Consider the following 19,121-nt stretch of genomic DNA (forward strand, 5'->3'; position numbering starts at 1 on the left):
ACATACAAATTGCAGGAGAAACTCTGCAGTTCAGGCAGCAGCTAAGCAGAGGAGTACACAGTCTAGACATGCTGAAGGGAGTCGGCCTAAACGTTGTCTATTTATTCCTCTCCACATTTGCTGCCTGATCTGTTGATTTCCACCAGTATTTTGCAGAAATTAACCACCTTTTTCCGGACAACCTGTTTCCAAATGTTTCCGATCTTTGTTTTGTAGCCATAGCCTGCTGGTTTGATTCCTCCTCCTCCTCGTGAACTCCAGGCCCCATCTCTATCTGGAGCCCCAAAGCCCTGACTCAGGCTGGTAACTCTTTGGTTTCTGACTCTGCACGATGGAAGATTCACTGGCGAGTCTACTACCAGACGTTAGAGGTGCATTGTGTTGCGAGACCGCAGGTTCATTTACTGTGAGTGTCCCTTTAAGTGCCTGAGTGAGGCGGGACTGTGACGTCAGATACAAGCTGTGGAAGACTTAGAGGGAGAGGGAGAAGGAGAAGCTGTTGGAACTTCAGCTTGTCACTGCTATGGGTTGGAACTCTTCCATGCCCAGAAAATCGGGTTGATCATCGGCACGCCGTGCACAACGGATATGTGTGACTGTCACTTCGTATAATCCATTTGTCAGAATTTGCTGGAGTATCCTGTGGTATCACTTTTGTTGGCCCTTACCTGGAATCGGGGTGTTCTATGGTAACCACTTGAAGACGATATTCCTGTCACTGTCACCTGGTGATATTTCGAAGTGAATTTCGGAACGAATCAACGGATAAGACAGTAACCGTCCCTCATGAACCTGCAGCTGCCTTCAGTCACCGTGAAGGTTAAACATTTAACACGGAGCTGATTTGAACTTCCTCCCTGATGTGAAGTTGCTGGTGTTGCCGCAGCTGGGATGATTGAGTAAAACTCTTTGCTTACTCCGGACAGAAATGTGGCCTCTATGTACTGTGAACTCACCGGAGCATCACAAGGTGGGTTAACTGAATGAGTCTCTTCACACACACGGAGCAGGTGAACGGTCGCTTCCGGGTGCGAAGCTGTTGGTGTATCTGCGATGGCCGATTGAATCCCTCCCAAAATGAGAGCCAGTCAATGATATCTCACTGCTGTCAACGCTGACAGATACAGCGGAACTAACGAGCTGTTGTGTTTGTGATTCCCATGCACAAATCCTTTGACTTTTCTACACTGTTAAAACATTACAAAGCACGTCAGTGGGAGAAGGACAACATTTCAACTCAGATAATTTTAGTCTCCATGGTGTCTTCTGATAAAAATACTGTCACAGCTCAAAACAATTTGGAGGAACAAGACTTCATCTTCTAACTGGCCACAGTTCCGGCATCAGGCACAATATCAAACAGTCTGCTTCCGTCTGTATCAAAATGGATCATTCCTCCCCTTCATCAGTCTGTGACCTGGCTCAGTTTGGCTGTCTCCTTCGCATTCTGAGCATGCGCCACACACCTACTGAGATCACATTTAATTTACACGGCTGCGACTAGAGACTTTCTGATTATTATGTGTGACGGGGTCCTGAATCACCCCTATGAACTGTGTTTTCGAAAAGTGAGAGAGAGTTGTTGTTCAAAACCGGACACATTGTTATTAAGGGGGGGGGGGAGGGAGGAGAGAGAGAGAGAGAGAGAGAGAGAGAGAGAGAGAGAGAGAGAGAGAGAGAGAGAGAGGGGGGCAGAGAGAGAGAGGGGGGAGAGAGTGAGTTATGGTTTCTCTGCAAGCTTGTTTTGAATATACAAGGACACTGCCTGCTTGTGAGTTTTTTACAGAGAAAGAGCAACGAGCAGCTCATGGGTCGCCATGGTGACCGAGGGCGGTGTTATTTGATGGACGGCTGATGAGATACATAGTGGGTCAGCTGATAGGCCTACAGATACATGGTTTTGGACACTGAATGAGAAAGTGCAGTGTAGATAGACATATGGTACAGGGTCACATCGAGTTACATTGCGAGGTCCAGTCCATTTTATCGGACTAAAGACCATTGATCTGGCTTATAGCCGCGGACGGAATGCCCTCCTTAAACCTGGTTCGCGCCTTAAGGCTTTTGTATCTCGTCTCCGATGGGAGCTGTATTTGCAGCAAGAATGTCCAAGTTGTGGGTATCTGAGTACATGGCCTGCTTTTCCGAGGCAGGGGAAGTGTAGGGAGAGTCCATGGAGGGGAGGCTTGTTTCTCTGATGTTCTCTGTTCTCTCTTCTCCAAAGTTCTCTGCAGTTCCTTGCAGTCATAGGCAGAGCTGTAGCCATACGAAGGCGTGAAGTATCGACAAGAAGCTCAGAGACCTCGGCCTTCACCCTGCCTTGTCTAGCTGGATCCTGGAATTCCTGTCAGATCGCCGGCAGTTGGTAAGAGTGGGCTCCCTCACCTCTGTCTCTCTGACCCTCAGCACACATACCCCACAAGGTTGTCTCCTTGGCCCCCTCCTTTACTCTGTGCACCATGACTTGTGTCACCCCTCACAGCTCCAATCTGATAATTAAATTTGCTGACACTACATTGATTGACCTAATCTCAAATAATAACGAGACAGCCGACAGAGAAGAAGTCATCACCTCGACACAGTGGTGTCAAGAAAACAACCTCTCCCTCATTGTGTCAAAAACAAAGGAGCTGGTTGTGGATTACAGGAGGAATGGAAACAGGGACCAAATTCAACATTTCCAAGTCCGTTATTGCACATTTTAATATTGATCATGACACAATGTATGTGATATACAGTTAATGACATAAAGCATATTTATAGATTGTTACTGACAGAGAATCGTATAACCTGTGTTCCGTGTGTTATCCGAATGCACTTGCCTGTGATGCTGTCACAAGTCAGTGTTACTCTGTACCTGTACCTTCCCGTACTTGCGCACTTGGCAATAAATTCAACAGGACCTGAGAAATCTCAGTGAGATTTGATCAGTGATGATCATCTTGGCAGCTCGGTAGGTCGAATGTACGAGACAGTACACTGTTAAATGCAAAACCCTGAACAGTGCTGATGATCAGAGGGATCTCAGACTCCAAGTTCATCGCTCCCTGAAAGAGACTGCACAGATTGATCGGGTGGTTAAGAAGGCAAATGGCATGGTTTTCTTTATTAGTTGAAGCAGTGAGTTCAAAAGTCGGGAAGTTGTGTTGCGGTCGTTAGGAGTTTGCGGTCGTACTGTGACTGTTTCTTTAAGAGCGCCGGTGTGAGGAGGCGGGACTATGACGTCAGTCACAGGCTGACAGCGCTAACTGTGGATTAATCATGAGAGAGAGAGAGAGAGAGAGAGAGAGAGAGAGAGAGAGAGAGAGAGAGAGAGAGAGAGAGAGAGAGAGACAGAGAGACAGAGAGAGAGAGGGAGAGAGAGAGAGAGAGAGAGAGAGAGAGAGAGAGAGAGAGAGAGAGAGAGAGGAAAAGCTGATCACTTCAGTTTGTTGCAGCTGAGGCTTGAAACTCTCCTGTGCCACAAGAGTGGGTTGATCATCGGTACAGGGAACCACAACGAATGTGTGTGGCTGTCACTTCGTATAATCCATAGGAGTGGATTGTGGAATATCTTGGGGGACCGCTTGTGTTAACCATTGCCAGGGTATGTTGTGTGGCAACCCCGGTAGACGGTATTCCTGTGACAGGTCACTTTCGCTGATAACTCGTATATGGACGGATTCAACGGATAAGATCTTCGTTGACGGTTATTTTGAAGTAACGGCCTTTTCTCTACGTTTCACCCTGGATCACAAATATCTCTCTCCCATCATTTATTCCGTGGATTACTGAACTTTCCTACTTTACCATCTCAAGACTCTGAGCTTTGTTGCCTCAGGCTCGATAGTTTGGGAGTTATATTTACACAAAACACTGTTACCTTTCCTTTATTTCGTTAAGTTAATGTAAGTAGATACTAAAAAGAAATGGTTTAACATTAAAACCAGACTCCAGTGTGAAGTCTATTGCTGCTGGTTCGTTTCTCAAACGTTACAGTTCGTGACACAGCTTTATAAAACTAGTTAGACCACATCTGGAGTATTTCATAGTTCTGGGCGCCCCCATTCTCGGAAGGATGTCGGGGCTTTGGAGAGGGTGTGGAACAGTTTTACCTGGATACTGCCTGGAGTAGACGCAATGAGCTATAACGAGAGGTTGGACAAACTTGTGTTGTTTTCTCCAGAGCGGCGCAGACTGGGGTGAGACTGGATGGACATTTATAAGATTACGAAAGGAGTAGATACAGTGAACAGACGATATAATTTTCCTGCGGGTTGAAATGTCTGACACATTTAGGGTGAGAGGCGATGTGAACGGCAAGTTTGCTTCTTTACAGAATGAGGGGTAGCTGGATCTTTGTCTGGGGGTGGGAGACCCCCACCGGTCACGTGATATCGTCTGCCCCTCCCATTTAACCGCAGATGGGCAGGATCTTGGCGTCTGTGTCCGAGGCCCCGCCCTCCGGATGATGCAACAATTACTTCGCGCATGCTCACAGTCTACAGGCTCGCTTTCACAGCGCTGAAGTACATCTGCTCCGGGATCGGCAAAGGGTTCCCGCCTCCTGGGTGGGGAGCCGGGGGTCGGGATCACTGTCTGCGGGCCGAAGATATCACTTTCCCATCGGTGAGTATTGAGTCCGATCCCGAGTGGGGAGATCCGATATTGGCCGTGAGCTCCGAACCGAGGGCCAATTTCTCATTTAGTACCCAGCTATCTGGGCTCGTCAGAAATGTGTCGGCTTCACTGAATCTGCATTGAGCGATCCAAACCAGGAGCCCAGGCTGTCTATTTCCACAGAATTGAAACGGACGTCCCGCGAATAGGTCACGTGAGGCTGTGCGCCGCAGATATGCTCCGCCCTCCGCTTTGTGACGCAGGGTCACGTGGTGTGTGCCCACAGTCTCCGGATGAATGGTGATGCGGGATGGTGGGGGAAGTGGAGGGATGTGTGGTGAAGTAAACCTACCGAATGCTGAAAAGCCTGGATACAGTGCACATGGAAAGTTTGTGATTGACAGCACAGTGTCAGAGTAAAGATACTTCCCTTTAAAACTGAGATGAGAAAAATTTCTTCAGCCAAAAGATGGCTGATTTGTGGAATTTGTTGCCACAGAGGTTGGTTGAGTCTGCCATTTGGGTATATTTATGACAGAGATTAATATACTCATGATTGCTAAGTCGCTTCACAGTTACAGCAGGAAGGCAGGAATATGGTGTTGGAATAAATCTCTGCCATGGTTGAGTGGTGGAGCAGACTCGATGGATCGAATCACCTAATTCTGTCCCTACATCTTATGTCTTACAATGACTGAATGATGACTCCTTCCTATCCCATATCAGGTTTTGTGACGTGTCAGGGACAGATTTGTTCACTGAGATCGTTATATTTGTCTTCAATGTTTAGAGTTCAGGGAGCAGAAATATTTTGTTCTCCTTTGTATTGTTAACATGGTTCGTTATCTCTCATGTTAAAGTTACACCTGCGGTGAGAGATTTATCGGAAGAAAAGCCCACAACTGGAAGCAAACCACAACTGAAGACGAGGGAACAGCAACACGTGAACCAGCCCGAGGACTGAGAGAACCAACTGGAGAGAAACCTTCTGACTCAGGGTTTCCAGTGATTCAGTCAGGAGAAAGTTTGGTGAGTCTCATTTACTCAAATACTGGTCCTTTAGACATCACATAACTGTACAAAGGAAGGTAGGGAATAGTTGGAGTGAGCTGAATGTGACCAGAAATACCAGTTATGCCTCTATCAGACCCAGTTGCAATCACTCCAGATCTGCTAATGTGCTGTCAGTAGCACGGCTCTTTAAACTCACACACATTCCCTCAGTGTTTGCTCATTTGAAGAGCTTGCATCTTCTGAAGTAGCTTTTGGTTGGTTCTGAGTGTGGAGAGGGAAAGAGGGGTGTTTATATTTATTATCTTGCAAAAAGAAGTAATTGTTTGCAATTACTTGCTGCAAACTCACTACCCATACCCTGTACATTCTCAACAATATTAATTACATAGATGACAAGTAGCAATGGGTGTTACCCTTGGGAGCTCCAGGAGACACGGGCCTTGACTCCAATAAACAGCCTCCCATCATCACCATCTGCTTCCTACCATCGAGCTGTTCCCAGACTCTAGGCTCTGTGACAAACACAATGGTAGCAGCAGAATTAGACAGTGATTAACATAAAGAGAGATTTGTTGCTTCCTGAAAGCTGTCTGATGCAATGGACCAGATCCTCCTTTGCTCACAATGTAATCTGCCCTCGGAACCATCCTCCCGGGTCACACTTTGTCCGATAACCCACATCCCCAACCTCCCTCCACCAGCCAGTAGCCCCACAACTTTCCCACCATTTACCCCACACCCGTACACATCAACAGATTCATGTCACCAACATCCACTCTCACTGCTGGGGAACCACAACTAACTGATCCTACTTTCCAGGCCCAGACTGTCCAGCCTTCTGTCTCCATCCCAACCCTTTCCCCCCCTGCAACCGACATTCGATTTAGGTTGTCACGTAACCTGTAACCGGGTAACCAAACCAGCAGAAATGGAATGATACGTTGGAGTCTGGTGGTACTGTAACTAAAGGTGTTTATTAATAAACTAAGTAATACAGTATCCAAAATGCAAATATACATATACGACAGGTTAGCAATGATAAATACAGAAGTGTAGGAATAAGAATCAAAACCAAGCTCTATCGTAGTCAAGGGGTAAATGAATAGTCTTAAGATAATGCAGAGTTCAGTTCAGTTTGGGTTGAGGTAGTTGCTGTTGTGACGTTGGAGAGAGAGAGAGAGCGAACGAGAGATGAGCGGAATCAGCAGGCAAACCTTGCGTTCTCTTCTTGTTCCTTTGACCTGTTGTGGTCATCGATTATGACCCTTCCGTTCCCGGCTAGACCGTTCTTCAGTGCTGGACTTGTCACCCAGGCGAGGACGGACACATACACAAGCCCCTACCGGCCTGCCTTCACACACTGTGAGCTTTGGACCGATTCCCCCGAATCGATCCTCCAAGCCCCCACCTTCCTGTGGGTGCAGAACACTCATTCAGTGTCCAGTGGCGTGTCTGCCTGTGTCTCAGCAGACTCGTCTTTTATCTCCCCAGCCGGGGTTCCAGCCATCCATCAGCTGATCATGTCCATCAAACTGGCCACTCCCTCCTGTCTCAGCAGGCACCTGGCATCACTCTGCTGTGTCAGCAAGGATTCAATCAAGCAGGCAAAGTCCTTGGGAGTAAAGTCAACAATCAGCGAAGAAGCCATAATTTTAAATCCTTGTGTCTCTCTCATTATCAGCATGTGCAGCATGGCACCTCTCCCCATCTTTATCCCTCCCTCTCGTTAGCAGCATAGTTCACGGGGGGCCAACTCTGGACCCCATCTCCCCATGGTTTTCTCATCACACATAACAATGTAAACCCGAGATCCGCTCCTTCCTCATCGCCGCCCAACCAGGCTCAGAGCTCGTTAAGGAGCCTCGTGTGTGGTACCTTGTAAAACATATATGTCAAACTCAAGGCCCGCGAGCCAAATCCGGCCCGCAGTGGAATTATCTTTGGCCCGCGAGATAATATCTAATTACTATTAAACCTGGCCCCAGTAATTGAAGCGCCTATGGCGTATGATATAGCTAATGCTGAGTTTATTCAGGTACCAGGTTTTCAGGGTTTTTAGTGTTTATTCGGCAGTCTTCTTCATAAGAAACGGAATTTGTAAAGTGAAACACTTTGTAGTTATAGCAGAGACTGAGATGCATGAGAGCAGGCTGAAAAAAACAGATGCAACGAAAGCTGCGTTCGCACGCGTCCGACTGATCCGGCCCGCATGAAGCTGCATTTTGCTCAATCCGGCCCGTGACCTAAAATGAGTTTGGCACCCCTGTTAAAAGGTCTGAAAATCCAAGTGCAAAATATCAACCAACTCTCATTTGTCTACCCTGCTTATTATTTCTCAAAGCATTCCACCAAATTCATCGGGCAAGATTTTCCCTTGCGGAAACAATGCTGACCCTGGCCTATTTTATCTTGTGCCTCCAAGTAGGAGGCATCCTTAACAATCAACTCCAACATCTTTCAAACCACTGTCAGTCTAAGTGGCCTATAGTTTCCTTTCTTCTCCCTCTCTCCCTTCTTGAAGAGTGGAGTGGCTTTTGCAATGTTCCAGTCTTTCAGAACCATTCCTGAATTTAGTGATTCTTGAAGGATCATTAGTAATGCCTCCACAATCTCTCCCGCCACCTCTTTCAGAACTGTGTGTGTAAACCATCTGGTCCAGGTGACTTATCTGCCTTCAGATCTTCAGTTTCCAAAGAACCTTCTCTCTCCTTGTGGTCCCTTCTGTACAGGTCCCACCTTCCCTGGAAGAGAGCCATGGAACCAAAAATCCTATCCCCCCCCCTTCACTCCCCCCCCCCCCCCACATGCCTGATGTCATGCATGGGTTTGCTACACCGGTGTCTAACATCATGTGTGTGGTACCTTACATATGTGGGTTATTCTCGTGGTTGTGCAGTTTAATCTTTATTCTGTTCAGACAAGGGAGTGAGATCCAGTGTCACGTCCTCTCATTGTGGGCGGGCATTTTTTCATTCACTCCATTCCACTGTTAAAACTTGCCGAAGTGCAGCCAATGTTTCAAGGTATATATCCCTATTAATGCAAGAAGGAAGCTGAGGAATTCCTGAGGAATAATCAGTTTGCTTATAACAGCAGAATGGAAAATGTCCCTAGACCTGGTGGTACGTTTTCTGTTTTTGTGTTTTCATTTATCTTCGACCCGATGGGTGGTTGAGAATTGAGAATGTCTGGTCTGGAGTTCTGGGAATCTTTAATTATGTTGCCTGATTTACTGAGGCATAGAGAGAATCCATGGAGGGGAGGTTTGTTTCCATGATGTGCTCAGTGAAGTCCACAGTTCTCTGCTATTTCTTGAAGTCAACAGAAGAGAGTAGCCACACAAAGGTGTGATGTATCCGGATGGGAAACTTTTTATGGTGTAAACTTCAATTCGCCGGAGCAATAACCACACCACAATCAGTTCATTATTTTTTTCACGAGTTCACTTTATTCTTTTCCATGAATCATGGGAAGTTCACATCTGCAGATGTGCCGGGCTGTCCGTACCACTTTCTACAGGTTCCTGCGATTGAGGGAAGTACAGTTCCCATACCAGGCAGTGATGCAGCCAGTCAAGATGCTCTCAATTGTCTCCCTGTAGAAATCTCTTAGGATTTGGGGCCCATACCAAACTTCTTCAACCATCTGAGGTGAAAAACACAGCTGGTATGTACAGACCATTTGAGATCCTTGGTGATGTTTATGTTGAGGAACTTAAAGCTGTTCACTATCTTAACCCCAGGTCCATTGACGTCAATAGGGGTTAGTCTGCCTCCATTCCTCCTGTCCTCCACAACCAGCTCCTTTGTTTTTGTGCCAATGAGGGAGAGTTTGTTCAGTCAGTCAGATGTTGTTCAGACCTCAGATAGAGTCAGCAATCAAATGGTTGAACATGGAGCGATGAAAGTGCTGAGCTGTGTATATCACAATGCAAGAAGCATCGTAGGAAAGCCAGATGAGCTCAGGACAGGGAATTATGATATTGTATCCATTCTTGGGACTTGGTTGCACCCAACAGTCTGAGGGATTTAGAGGAACAAATTTCCAGAGAGATCGCACGCCATGCCAAGAAACAACGGTTGATTCAGTAAGTGATTTTATCTTTCCAGATATTGTCTGTGACTTCCATGCTGTAAAAAGACTAGATGGGGTAGAGTTTGTCAAATGTGCCCTTACTCAGTAGGTATGATTCCCGACGTAGAAGTGTGCAGGAAGCTGTTAGGAAATGATCCAGGGCTGGTGACAGAAATTAGTGATCATAATGCCAGGAGATTCAAAGTAAATATGGAAAAAGAGAGGTCTGGATCACGGGTTGAGATTCTCAATTGGAGAAAGGTCAGTTCTGTGGTATCAGAAAGGATCTGACAAGTGTGGTTTGGGACAGGCTGTTTTCTGGAAAAGGAGTACTTGGTAAGTGGGAGGCCTTCAGAAGTGAAATTTTGAGGATGTAGAGCGTGTATGTGCCTGCCAAAATAAAGGTTGAATGGTAACTGGTGCAGGGAACCTGGGTTTTTAAGAGATATTGAGGCCCTGGATATGTTGTTCCTCTAAATGCCTCAGACTGTTGGGTGCTACCAAGACTCATTAATGACTACAATATCATGATTCCACGCACTGAGCTCATCTGACTTTTTTTAGTTGTCTTCTGTTGGTTTCCAAATGCTTCCCAATAATTTTTCTCTTTTGTTTGCCCTCTCTTTGACTTTTATGTTGGCTTTGGCTTCTCATTTTAGCCACAGTTGTGTCCTCCTGCCTTTCCAATGCTTTCACTTCCTCGGATGTATCGATCACTCAGCTCCCGAATTGCTCCCAGAAACTCCAGCCATTGCTGCTCCGTTGTCACTCCTACCTTTTCCCTTCCAAACAAGTTTGTCTAGCTTCTCTGTCACAGAAACCTGGAGAAGTTCAGTAGGGAAACAGGCTACTTGGCCCATCTAGTCAATGCTGAAAAAGCATTTAAGCTGTCTAATGCAACTACCTGCACCGGGACCATCGCCCTCCATACCCCTACCATCCAGGTTCCCATCCAAACTTCTTTAAAATGGTGAAACTGAGCTCATATTCATCACTCATGCTGACATCTCATTCCACACTCTCACAACTATTTCAGTGAAGAGCTTTTCTACACGCTGCCGTTAAATTTTCACCTTCGCCACTTACCCATGATCCTCTGGTTATCATCCCACCCAACCTCAGTGGAAAATGCTGCTTGCATTTACCCTATCTGCACCTTAATAATTTTGTATACTTGTAACAAAACGTCAAAGCAATGTATGATTCCCTTGTTTATGTTTAGAGCATATTTTAGGTGAAAAGATGATGAGGGGCATTTTTGATGTTTATGTTTAGAGCATATTTTAGGTGAAAAGATGATGAGGGGCATTCATCGTGTGTATTGCCAGAGGCTTTTTCCCCCAGGTCTAAAGTGGCTAACATGAGGGGCATAGTTTTAAGGTGCTTGGAAATAGATACCGAGAGTATGTAAGGGGTTAGTTTATTTACACAGAGAATGGTGGGTGCTTGTAATGAGTACCGGCTATTTGTGTGAGAGTGTTTCAGTTACTGTGGGGCCAGGCACCCATGCAGCTCAGTGGGAGCAGGGAATAATACCAATGGAGAGAGTCATAATGAGCCGGGTCACAGATTGGAGATGTTAGAAATGCCCCATTCTCATAGAGACAGGAGGAGCATCAGAGAATTTGATGGTCATTCTAGATACCAGCACTGTGCCCAGTTAGAAGATGACTTCTCTCTACAACTTGGGTTGAACTTCACTGAAACGTTGTGAAGCCATATCACACCTTGACGAGTCAAGTGATCTCATCTGAAATGTTGTCCGACACCCATTGATGGACTTAGTAAATCTTTTTACAGGTTGAAAATGATGAGGAATTTGTCGACTGGAATCTCAAACAGATCATGCCAGTTTTGCTGTCTCTGACCAGATATTTACGAAGTGGAGCAAGGGATTCACTTCAGCTTCCTTCCTGTTCAGACTGTGGGGAGGGATTCACTCGATCATCTGACTGACTTCTACGCCCGTTATTTTACATGGGGGAACCCATTCACCTGCTCAGACTGGGAATGGGTTCAGTTGGTCGTCTCAACTGAAGGTACATCAGCAAGTTCATACTGGGACAAGGCCATTCACCTGTTCTGTGTGAGAGAAAGGATCCAGTCGGTCTACCCACCTGTGGACACACCAGTCGGTTCACACTGGGCAGAGGCTGGTCATCTGCTGAATTTGTGGGGAAAAATCCACTCGGTCATCTGACATAATGGCTCACCAGTGAGTTCACACCGGGGACAGGCCGTTCACCTGCTCAGACTGTGGGAGGGGATTCACTTGCCCATCTGACCTAATGGCTCATCTGCGAGTTCACACTGGGGAGAGGCTGTTCACCTGCTCGGACTGTGGGAAGGGATTCACTCGGTCATCCCAACTGAAGGTACATCACCGAGTTCACACTGGTGAGAGGCCGTTCACCTGCTCAGACTGTGGGAGGGGATTCACTCAGTCATCCCATCTGAAGGTACACCAGCGAGTTCACAGTGGGCAGAGGCCGTTCACCTGCTCAGACTGTGGGAAGGGATTCACTTGCTCATCCCAACTGAAGGTACATCAGCGAGTTCACACTGGTGAGCGGCCTTTCACCTGCTCAGACTGTGGGATGGGATTCACTAGCTCATCTAAACTGAAAATACATCAGCGAGTTCACACTGGAGAGAGGCCATTCACCTGCTCAGACTGTGGGAAGGGATTCACTCAGTCATCTGAACTGAAGGTACATCAGCGAGTTCACACTGGGGAGAGACCATTCACCTGCTCAGACTGTGGGAAGGGATTCACTTGCTCATCCCAACTGATGGTACATCAGCGAGTTCACACTGGGGAGAGACCATTCACCTGCTCTGACTGTGGGAAAGGATTCACTCGGTCGTCTCAATTGAAGGTACACCAGCGAGTTCACACTGGGGAGAGGCCATTCATCTGCTCAGACTGTGGGAAGGGATTCCTTTGCTCATTGCAACTGACGGTACATCAGCGAGTTCACACAGGGGAGAGGCCGTTCACCTGCTCAGACTGTGGGAGGGGATTCACTTCCTCATCTAACCTGAAGGTACATCAGCGAGTTCACACTGGAGAGAAGCCGTTCACCTGCTCAGACTGTGGAAAGGGATTCACTCGGTCATCTGACCTAATGGTACACCATCTAGTTCACACTGGGGAGAAGCCGTTCTCCTGCTCAGACTGTGGGAAGGGATTCACTCGGTCATCTCAACTGAAGGTACATCAGAGAGTTCACACTGGAGAGAGGCCATTCACCTGCTCATACTGTGGGACAGGATTCACTCAGTCATCCTCCCTAATGAAACACCAGCGAGTTCACACCGGGGAGCGGCCCTTCACCTGCTCGGACTGTGGGAAGGGATTCATTTGCTCATCTAACCTGAAGACACATCAGCAAGTTCACACTGGTGAGAGGCCATTCACCTGTTCAGACTGTGGGAAGGGATTCATTCGGTCGTCTTACCTGATGGCTCACCAACGAGTTCACACAAGGGAGTTGCCGTTCACCTGCTCAGACTGTGGGAAGGGATTCCCCTGCTCATCTCAACTGAAGATACATCAGCGAGTTCACACTGGGGAGAGGCCGTTCACCTGCTCGGACTGTGGGAAGGGATTCCCTTGCTCATCCCAACTGAAGGTACATCAGCGAGTTCACACTGGTGAGAGGCCATTCACCTGCTCAGACTGTGGGAAGGGATTCACTTGCTCATCCCAACTGAGGGTACATCAGAGAGCTCACACTGGCGAGAGGCCGTTCACCTGCTCAGACTGTGGGAAGGGATTCACTCAGTCATCTGAACTGAAGGTACATCAGCGAGTTCACACTGGGGAGAGGCCATTCACCTGCTCAAACTGTGGGAAGGGATTCACTTGCTCATCTCAACTGAAGGTACATCAGAGAGTTCACACTGGGGAGAAGCCGTTCACCTGCTCAGACTGTGGGAAGGGATTCACTTGCTCATCCGAACTGAGGGTACATCAGCGAGTTCACACTGGGGAGAGGCCCTTCACCTGCTCAGACTGTGGGAAGGGATTCACTTGCTCATCCCAACTGAGGGTACATCAGAGAGTTCACACTGGGGAGAGGCCATTCACCTGCTCAGACTGTGGGAAGGGATTCACTTGCTCATCCCAACTGAGGGTACATCAGAGAGTTCACACTGGGGAGAGGCCATTCACCTGCTCAGACTGTGGGAAGGGATTCACTCAGTCATCTCAACTGAAGGTACATCAGCGAGTTCACACCAGGGAGCAGCCATTCACCTGCCCAGACTGCGGGAAGGGATTCACTTGGTCATCTCAACTACAGAGACACCAGCGAGTTCACAGTGGGTAGAGGCCGATCACCTGCTCAGACCTTGGGAAGCGATTCACTCAGTCATCTAGGTGTATGTAACTCTTGCTTCGGCTAGCAGCTTAATGTAGGGGGTGATAGCCCCCAGCCCGGCCAAACTTGTGAAATCTTGTGTGGGTGGATGCTGTGTGATGTGTCCCCTGTTACAAATCAGTTCCCCGAAATTACAAACAGTACACAATATGCGATTAAACGATTGAGCTTTATAATTCTTACTTTGATTATAGGGTTAGTAAAGTAAACAAATAAAAATAGCCCTCTCTCTCCATTCACGTCTTCTCATCTCTCCCTAGCGAAAGACCACAAATTCTCTCTTCCAGACTCACAAGAAAGAATGTTTCTCTCATTGGATAGCCCCGCACTCCAAAACCCTGTTATCTCTAGTCTTAACCTAAACATTGCTGCTGCAGAGAAACCATTACCTCAGCAGTGAAACATTACAGAGAGGCCATTACATTAGCAGTGAAACATTGCAGCATGTTACACTTGTGACACACTACCGGGTTCACACTGGGGAGAAAGTTTCAATAAGCTGCATGCTGGATATTTTTCCATCACCGTTGCTGAATGCAATTTCGAGAGTGACTGTCGGTGCTGAACTCTGCAATTATTGCTGCTGCTCACCACACCCAGTTCTTTACCCTGGTCACTGGGCATGGGAGGAGTTTCTTCTTTCACCTTTAATGGGACTGGTGTTTAATATTCTGAATCTGAAACAAATAAATCAGTTTATTTTAATCTCTGTCTCTGGTACTTAAGTGAATTTATAACACACCTAGTGTACAGTAGAGAGTCAGCTCTGGCCAGCTGGACCCTGCCAGTGATTCTGCTCCATGACAGTCCTTTTAAATCCTCCCCTGTACGACCAAAACAGCATGGTTTTCCTCTTCCCAGCCAGATCTCTTGGAATTTTTTGGTGAAATAAGAAAGGTGGTGGGTGTTGTTTGTTTGGATTTTCAGATGGTTCTGAACAAGGTGCTGCAGCTGAAGCTGCTTAACAAGACTACAGCTCATGGTATATGATGTCTCTGTGCTGTTCCCGCTGGAGTTTAGAATTATGGGCGGGTTTCCTGACTACTGTAAAGCCAAGATAGAGAGGATATGGAGAGGATGTTTCCCATAATGCATAGCCCAGGACCAGGGGTACACCCTCAGACTACAGGGAAATCAATTCATAAGAAAGATGAGGAGGAAGTGTTATGATATAATGTTTATTCAACATGGCCATGACTGATCTATGCTTCTGTGTCTATCCCTCTCTATCTCCACCTAAAATGTACCCAGTCACCCACCTACACTCAGATAGAGACACTTCACTGATCCTAAAGGAATTTACATGGAAGATTTAGAATTTTAGAAATTTCCATATGTCTCCATTTAAAATGAGTGGCCCTTTTCGATCCCTGTCAGTTTCTCTCTCACTGATCAACATGTCTCTTTCCCTCGTATATCTCCCCTGTCTCAATCCCTGGTTTCTATCCCAGTTTAACTCCCCATCTCTCTTCCCTCCCATATTCCCTCCAATCTCTCTCTTCCGTCATTCTCTCCCATGCCTCTTTCTGCCCCTCACTTGCTCCCCGTTTATTTCTTACCCACATCCATCTCACTCTTCCCGCCATTCTCTCCCCTCACTGGTTGTTGCCACCATCTCTCTCCCCTCTGTTTCTCGCCTCTAACACTTCCCTGCCAGCTCTCCTCAGTCTTGCTCACTAACACTCCTAGTCTCTCGATTCTCTCTCCCTCTTTTTCACAACCACCACTCAGCCTCTCTCCTCCCTCCAACCCTCCCTCCCCCTCTTTCTCTATCTCTTCCTCCCCCTTCTCTCTTTCTCCCTCTTCCTCTATCTCTCTGTCACTTTCTCTCCCTCCTCTGCTTCATCCAACTCCAAACGCCAGTATGTTCCGATGTCACCAAGGCTACTTATCTTGTCGATTTCACTGTCGCATATTGAAAGGGACGGGTTGCTATCCTGCAGTGAGCACGGGCTGAGATTCAGTGTCGGGGTGGGTGTGTGGTTTGTAGACAGAAAGGGGAGAAGAGAGGTGAGAGTGAGCGGAAGTTGGGGTGACTGGAGTAGGAGAGGGAGGTGAGGAAGTGGGAGAGGATGTATTAGGATAAGAGGGGAGAGGAGGAAATGGAGAGTGAGAGAAGACGGAGGAGAAGCAGAGAGGAAGGTGTGCTGAGAATTGAGAGGAGGGTGAAGGGTAGGGAGAAAGTGTGTGGAAGATGAAGTGAGTGCACTATGGAGAGAATCGAGCAAGATGTTGAGGGAGCTGCACACGCTCACAGTGTTGAGGGAGTCCCATTCCCTCTGTCCTACTCACTGTAACTCTTCTAAGGATGTATTTTCATCAATGAAAACAGGATTCAACAGGCTGCGAGCAAGTACTATTCTGAACTGAAATGAAAGCTCAGACCAGAAAGATGAAGAAATGATCACAATCGAGCAGTTATTCCCTCTGGGGTGGTTACATGTCCTAAGATGGCTTTAGGAGCAAATAACACTCGCCAGGGGGACATTAAAGAATCTTGGTGGGGCGATAAGCCATCACTTAAGGCATCAGATCTGACCGACCATTAGTAGAGCAGGCACTTCCAAAAAAGGTGGTGGCGCTGGGACACAGGAAGAAGCATCACACTGCAGGCCTTGAGCATTCGTCATCACAACGCGTCTGACACTTGGCGATCTCGTCCGACCTAACCACCCTAGCAGACGTTGTTACAGATGCATAAATTAGCGACGGGGGTACTGGACTGTTCTCAACTCGCGGCACTGGGGCTAAAGTAGGTTGGGAAACTCTGCTAAAGAGGATTGAGTTAACCAATGGATGAGCATAACCGTCCACGGGTGAGATCCACCATCTGAGCAGACAAGGTGTCAATGTGAAGCGTCTGAGGATAGGCTCAAAACTGGAGATCTCTTCTCAGAAGCTGAGTGGTTCCTTGTGTCAATAGAGGACCAGGCGGTTGACACAAAAATAACAAACATGCACTTTGAAAGAGTAACAAATTCAAGACGAAGTGTTGTTCCTTTCTCAGGCTCTAAAGCAGAATATGCCATTTGATTGCTCACACAGTCGCCATCAAGTGGCAAGCATCATTATTTCAAAATCAGGAAGGAAGGTGACATTTCTCCCTGGAGTAGGAATTTGGGTGTTCCATGGAAATTTGCACAATTATGAACCAAATCCAGGAGTTCTGTAGTGTTAATCATTTCTCCACAACAGCTTTATCTGATACCAAGGACAAGTGCGAGATTTACTGTAAGCTCCTTAGACTGGTGACTTTCTTTTTCATTTCATCCTGACGCAAAAGACTGAAGTAACAAATGAGATGCAATTTTGCTGATTAGGTTTTAAATACCCTTGGATGCTCTCCCGCTTTATCATTAATGACAGGGTTGTGACGGTGACAGGGCTGGAATATGCTGGGCAAATAAACAGAAAAGGTAAGGTGAGATAGAAGGTGGACGTCGTGGGCTGAAGGTGTGAATGTGTGTTTGCCTGTGTTGTCCTCTCTCGGGCTCTAAACCAGTTTTATTCTCTCCGCTGTCATGTTCTTCGGTGACCGTCCATTCTGCAGTGTCCAGATGGAAATCACGGCAACCGCCTCTGAGAAGAGGTTAGATATTTTGTTTGTTAATTAGTTGAATGGGAGTAATGACGTTAGAACAGTAGTAAGACAGTCATATCCCACCCACCCGGGATCCGTATAGTATCCCGTCTTTGGAACGCAGTCTCCAGGTATATTGTCAATCACTTTCACGGGTTGCAATATAAGAAGTAGGGCACATGATTCAAACAGACCAGAACACTAGTTGTTATCAGAACCACAGACGCAGTTTTCCCGGCGCAATTCTTTACTCTCCACCTCTGGCAACAGATGACGACAAACCGATCAAAGGTAAAGCTGACAGTGGACCAGACAGAGGAGTCTGTGGCTGTCTCTGTCAGGGCAGCAATCACACTGCATACTGGGGTGATGGCCAGGTAAGTCCCAGGGAAGTAATAATAACTGAGCGGCCACATTATCACCACCAAGACAACGGTCAATAGATCCACCGTTGTCATGGCTACCAGGTAGCGAGTGGTGTAGGTGGAGAGGCCGCACATTCCCCGGGACAGGATCACAATCGTCACTAAATTCATTTGGGGTGGGGTGGGGACAGCAGAAGGAATCAATGAATTACTCTCTCACGCTCTGTGGGACAGAGATAAGCTGTAAAGAGAGAACGATCAAACCTGGCGGGCGCTCAATACTGGAGGTTTAAAAGGCATAAATCGTGCTTCGCAGACTGAGCAATGGCGCGCAAGCAGGGAGAAAGGTTACATACTCGGTACTGCAAGAGGAGCAGGATTTGGGAATGAGGCACTGTCAACTGATCGCCAAGGGAGCTTTACGACCGATGTGTAAAGTTTGGATACCTCGGCACTTCCTTCATATCCTGGCACTCATCGCATGTCGCTACGCCCCGCTGCCTCTGAGGTTGTCCATTTACAACGTTCAAAGTTCGTAGCACATTTACTTCCTCTGTTCGCAGGCATCCATCTCCTTTTCGACTCCCGTTTGTCACCTGCCCTCGCCGGCCCAGCTGGGCTCGCTGCTTTCAAATTCTGCAACTACACTTGGACGCGGTTCCTTCAAGGGATCAGATCAGGAAGTTCCCATTTTCTTTTTTTTTTGCACATTCTTCCTGACCTGCTCAAATTACAGAAGCATTATTCCAAATGGTTCGATGTTTATTTTTCCAGACCAGAGTATTGCATGTACATTACCCCGTCAGGCATCTAACAGACACCTCTGGTTGGCGAAACCCCTCTTCACGGATAATAAGCCGTGGAAACAAACCCTTGTAAACCAAAACGCACAGCGACACGATTTGAATTTTCAAAACTCCCGATGGTCCGAGATTGAACACACAAGTGAATCTCATCAGGGTTTCGCTTTCCGCGTTCTCCTCAACCTTGTAGCATTTTTTCAAACACAACGCAATTACGTTCAATTTTAAATTAAAGCATCTTGAACTACTGGTGCGGGGAAAAAAAAAACGCCGTGGCCCTGGGTGGTGCTGAGCTCGCTGG

General features: G+C 47.2%; 2 protein-coding genes across 3 annotated transcripts in view; both read left to right on the forward strand.

The window, feature by feature from the left end:
• Positions 1–5,490: 5,490 nt before the first annotated feature.
• LOC140721023 (uncharacterized) lies at positions 5,491–14,777 on the forward strand. Of its 2 annotated transcripts, none has more exons than XM_073035892.1 (2): positions 5,491–5,628; positions 11,559–14,777. In XM_073035892.1, exon 2 carries the CDS (start codon positions 11,976–11,978, stop codon positions 14,019–14,021), a length of 2,046 nt encoding a protein of 681 aa, XP_072891993.1. In that variant the 5' UTR covers positions 5,491–5,628; positions 11,559–11,975; the 3' UTR covers positions 14,022–14,777. The 2 variants fall into 2 exon arrangements, with proteins under 2 accessions (XP_072891993.1, XP_072891992.1); XM_073035891.1 differs by having other exon boundaries at positions 5,492–5,628; positions 11,488–14,777.
• LOC140721010 (uncharacterized) overlaps positions 5,513–19,121 on the forward strand; it is an 878,357-nt gene continuing 864,748 nt past the window's right edge. The window contains exon 1 of the mRNA XM_073035873.1: positions 5,513–5,628. The gene's annotated coding sequence lies outside the window, so the exon portion shown is untranslated. The remainder of the gene's footprint in view (positions 5,629–19,121) is intronic.

The sequence above is a fragment of the Hemitrygon akajei genome, unplaced genomic scaffold (genome assembly GCF_048418815.1).
Source record: "Hemitrygon akajei unplaced genomic scaffold, sHemAka1.3 Scf000049, whole genome shotgun sequence".
Taxonomy (NCBI): domain Eukaryota; kingdom Metazoa; phylum Chordata; class Chondrichthyes; order Myliobatiformes; family Dasyatidae; genus Hemitrygon; species Hemitrygon akajei.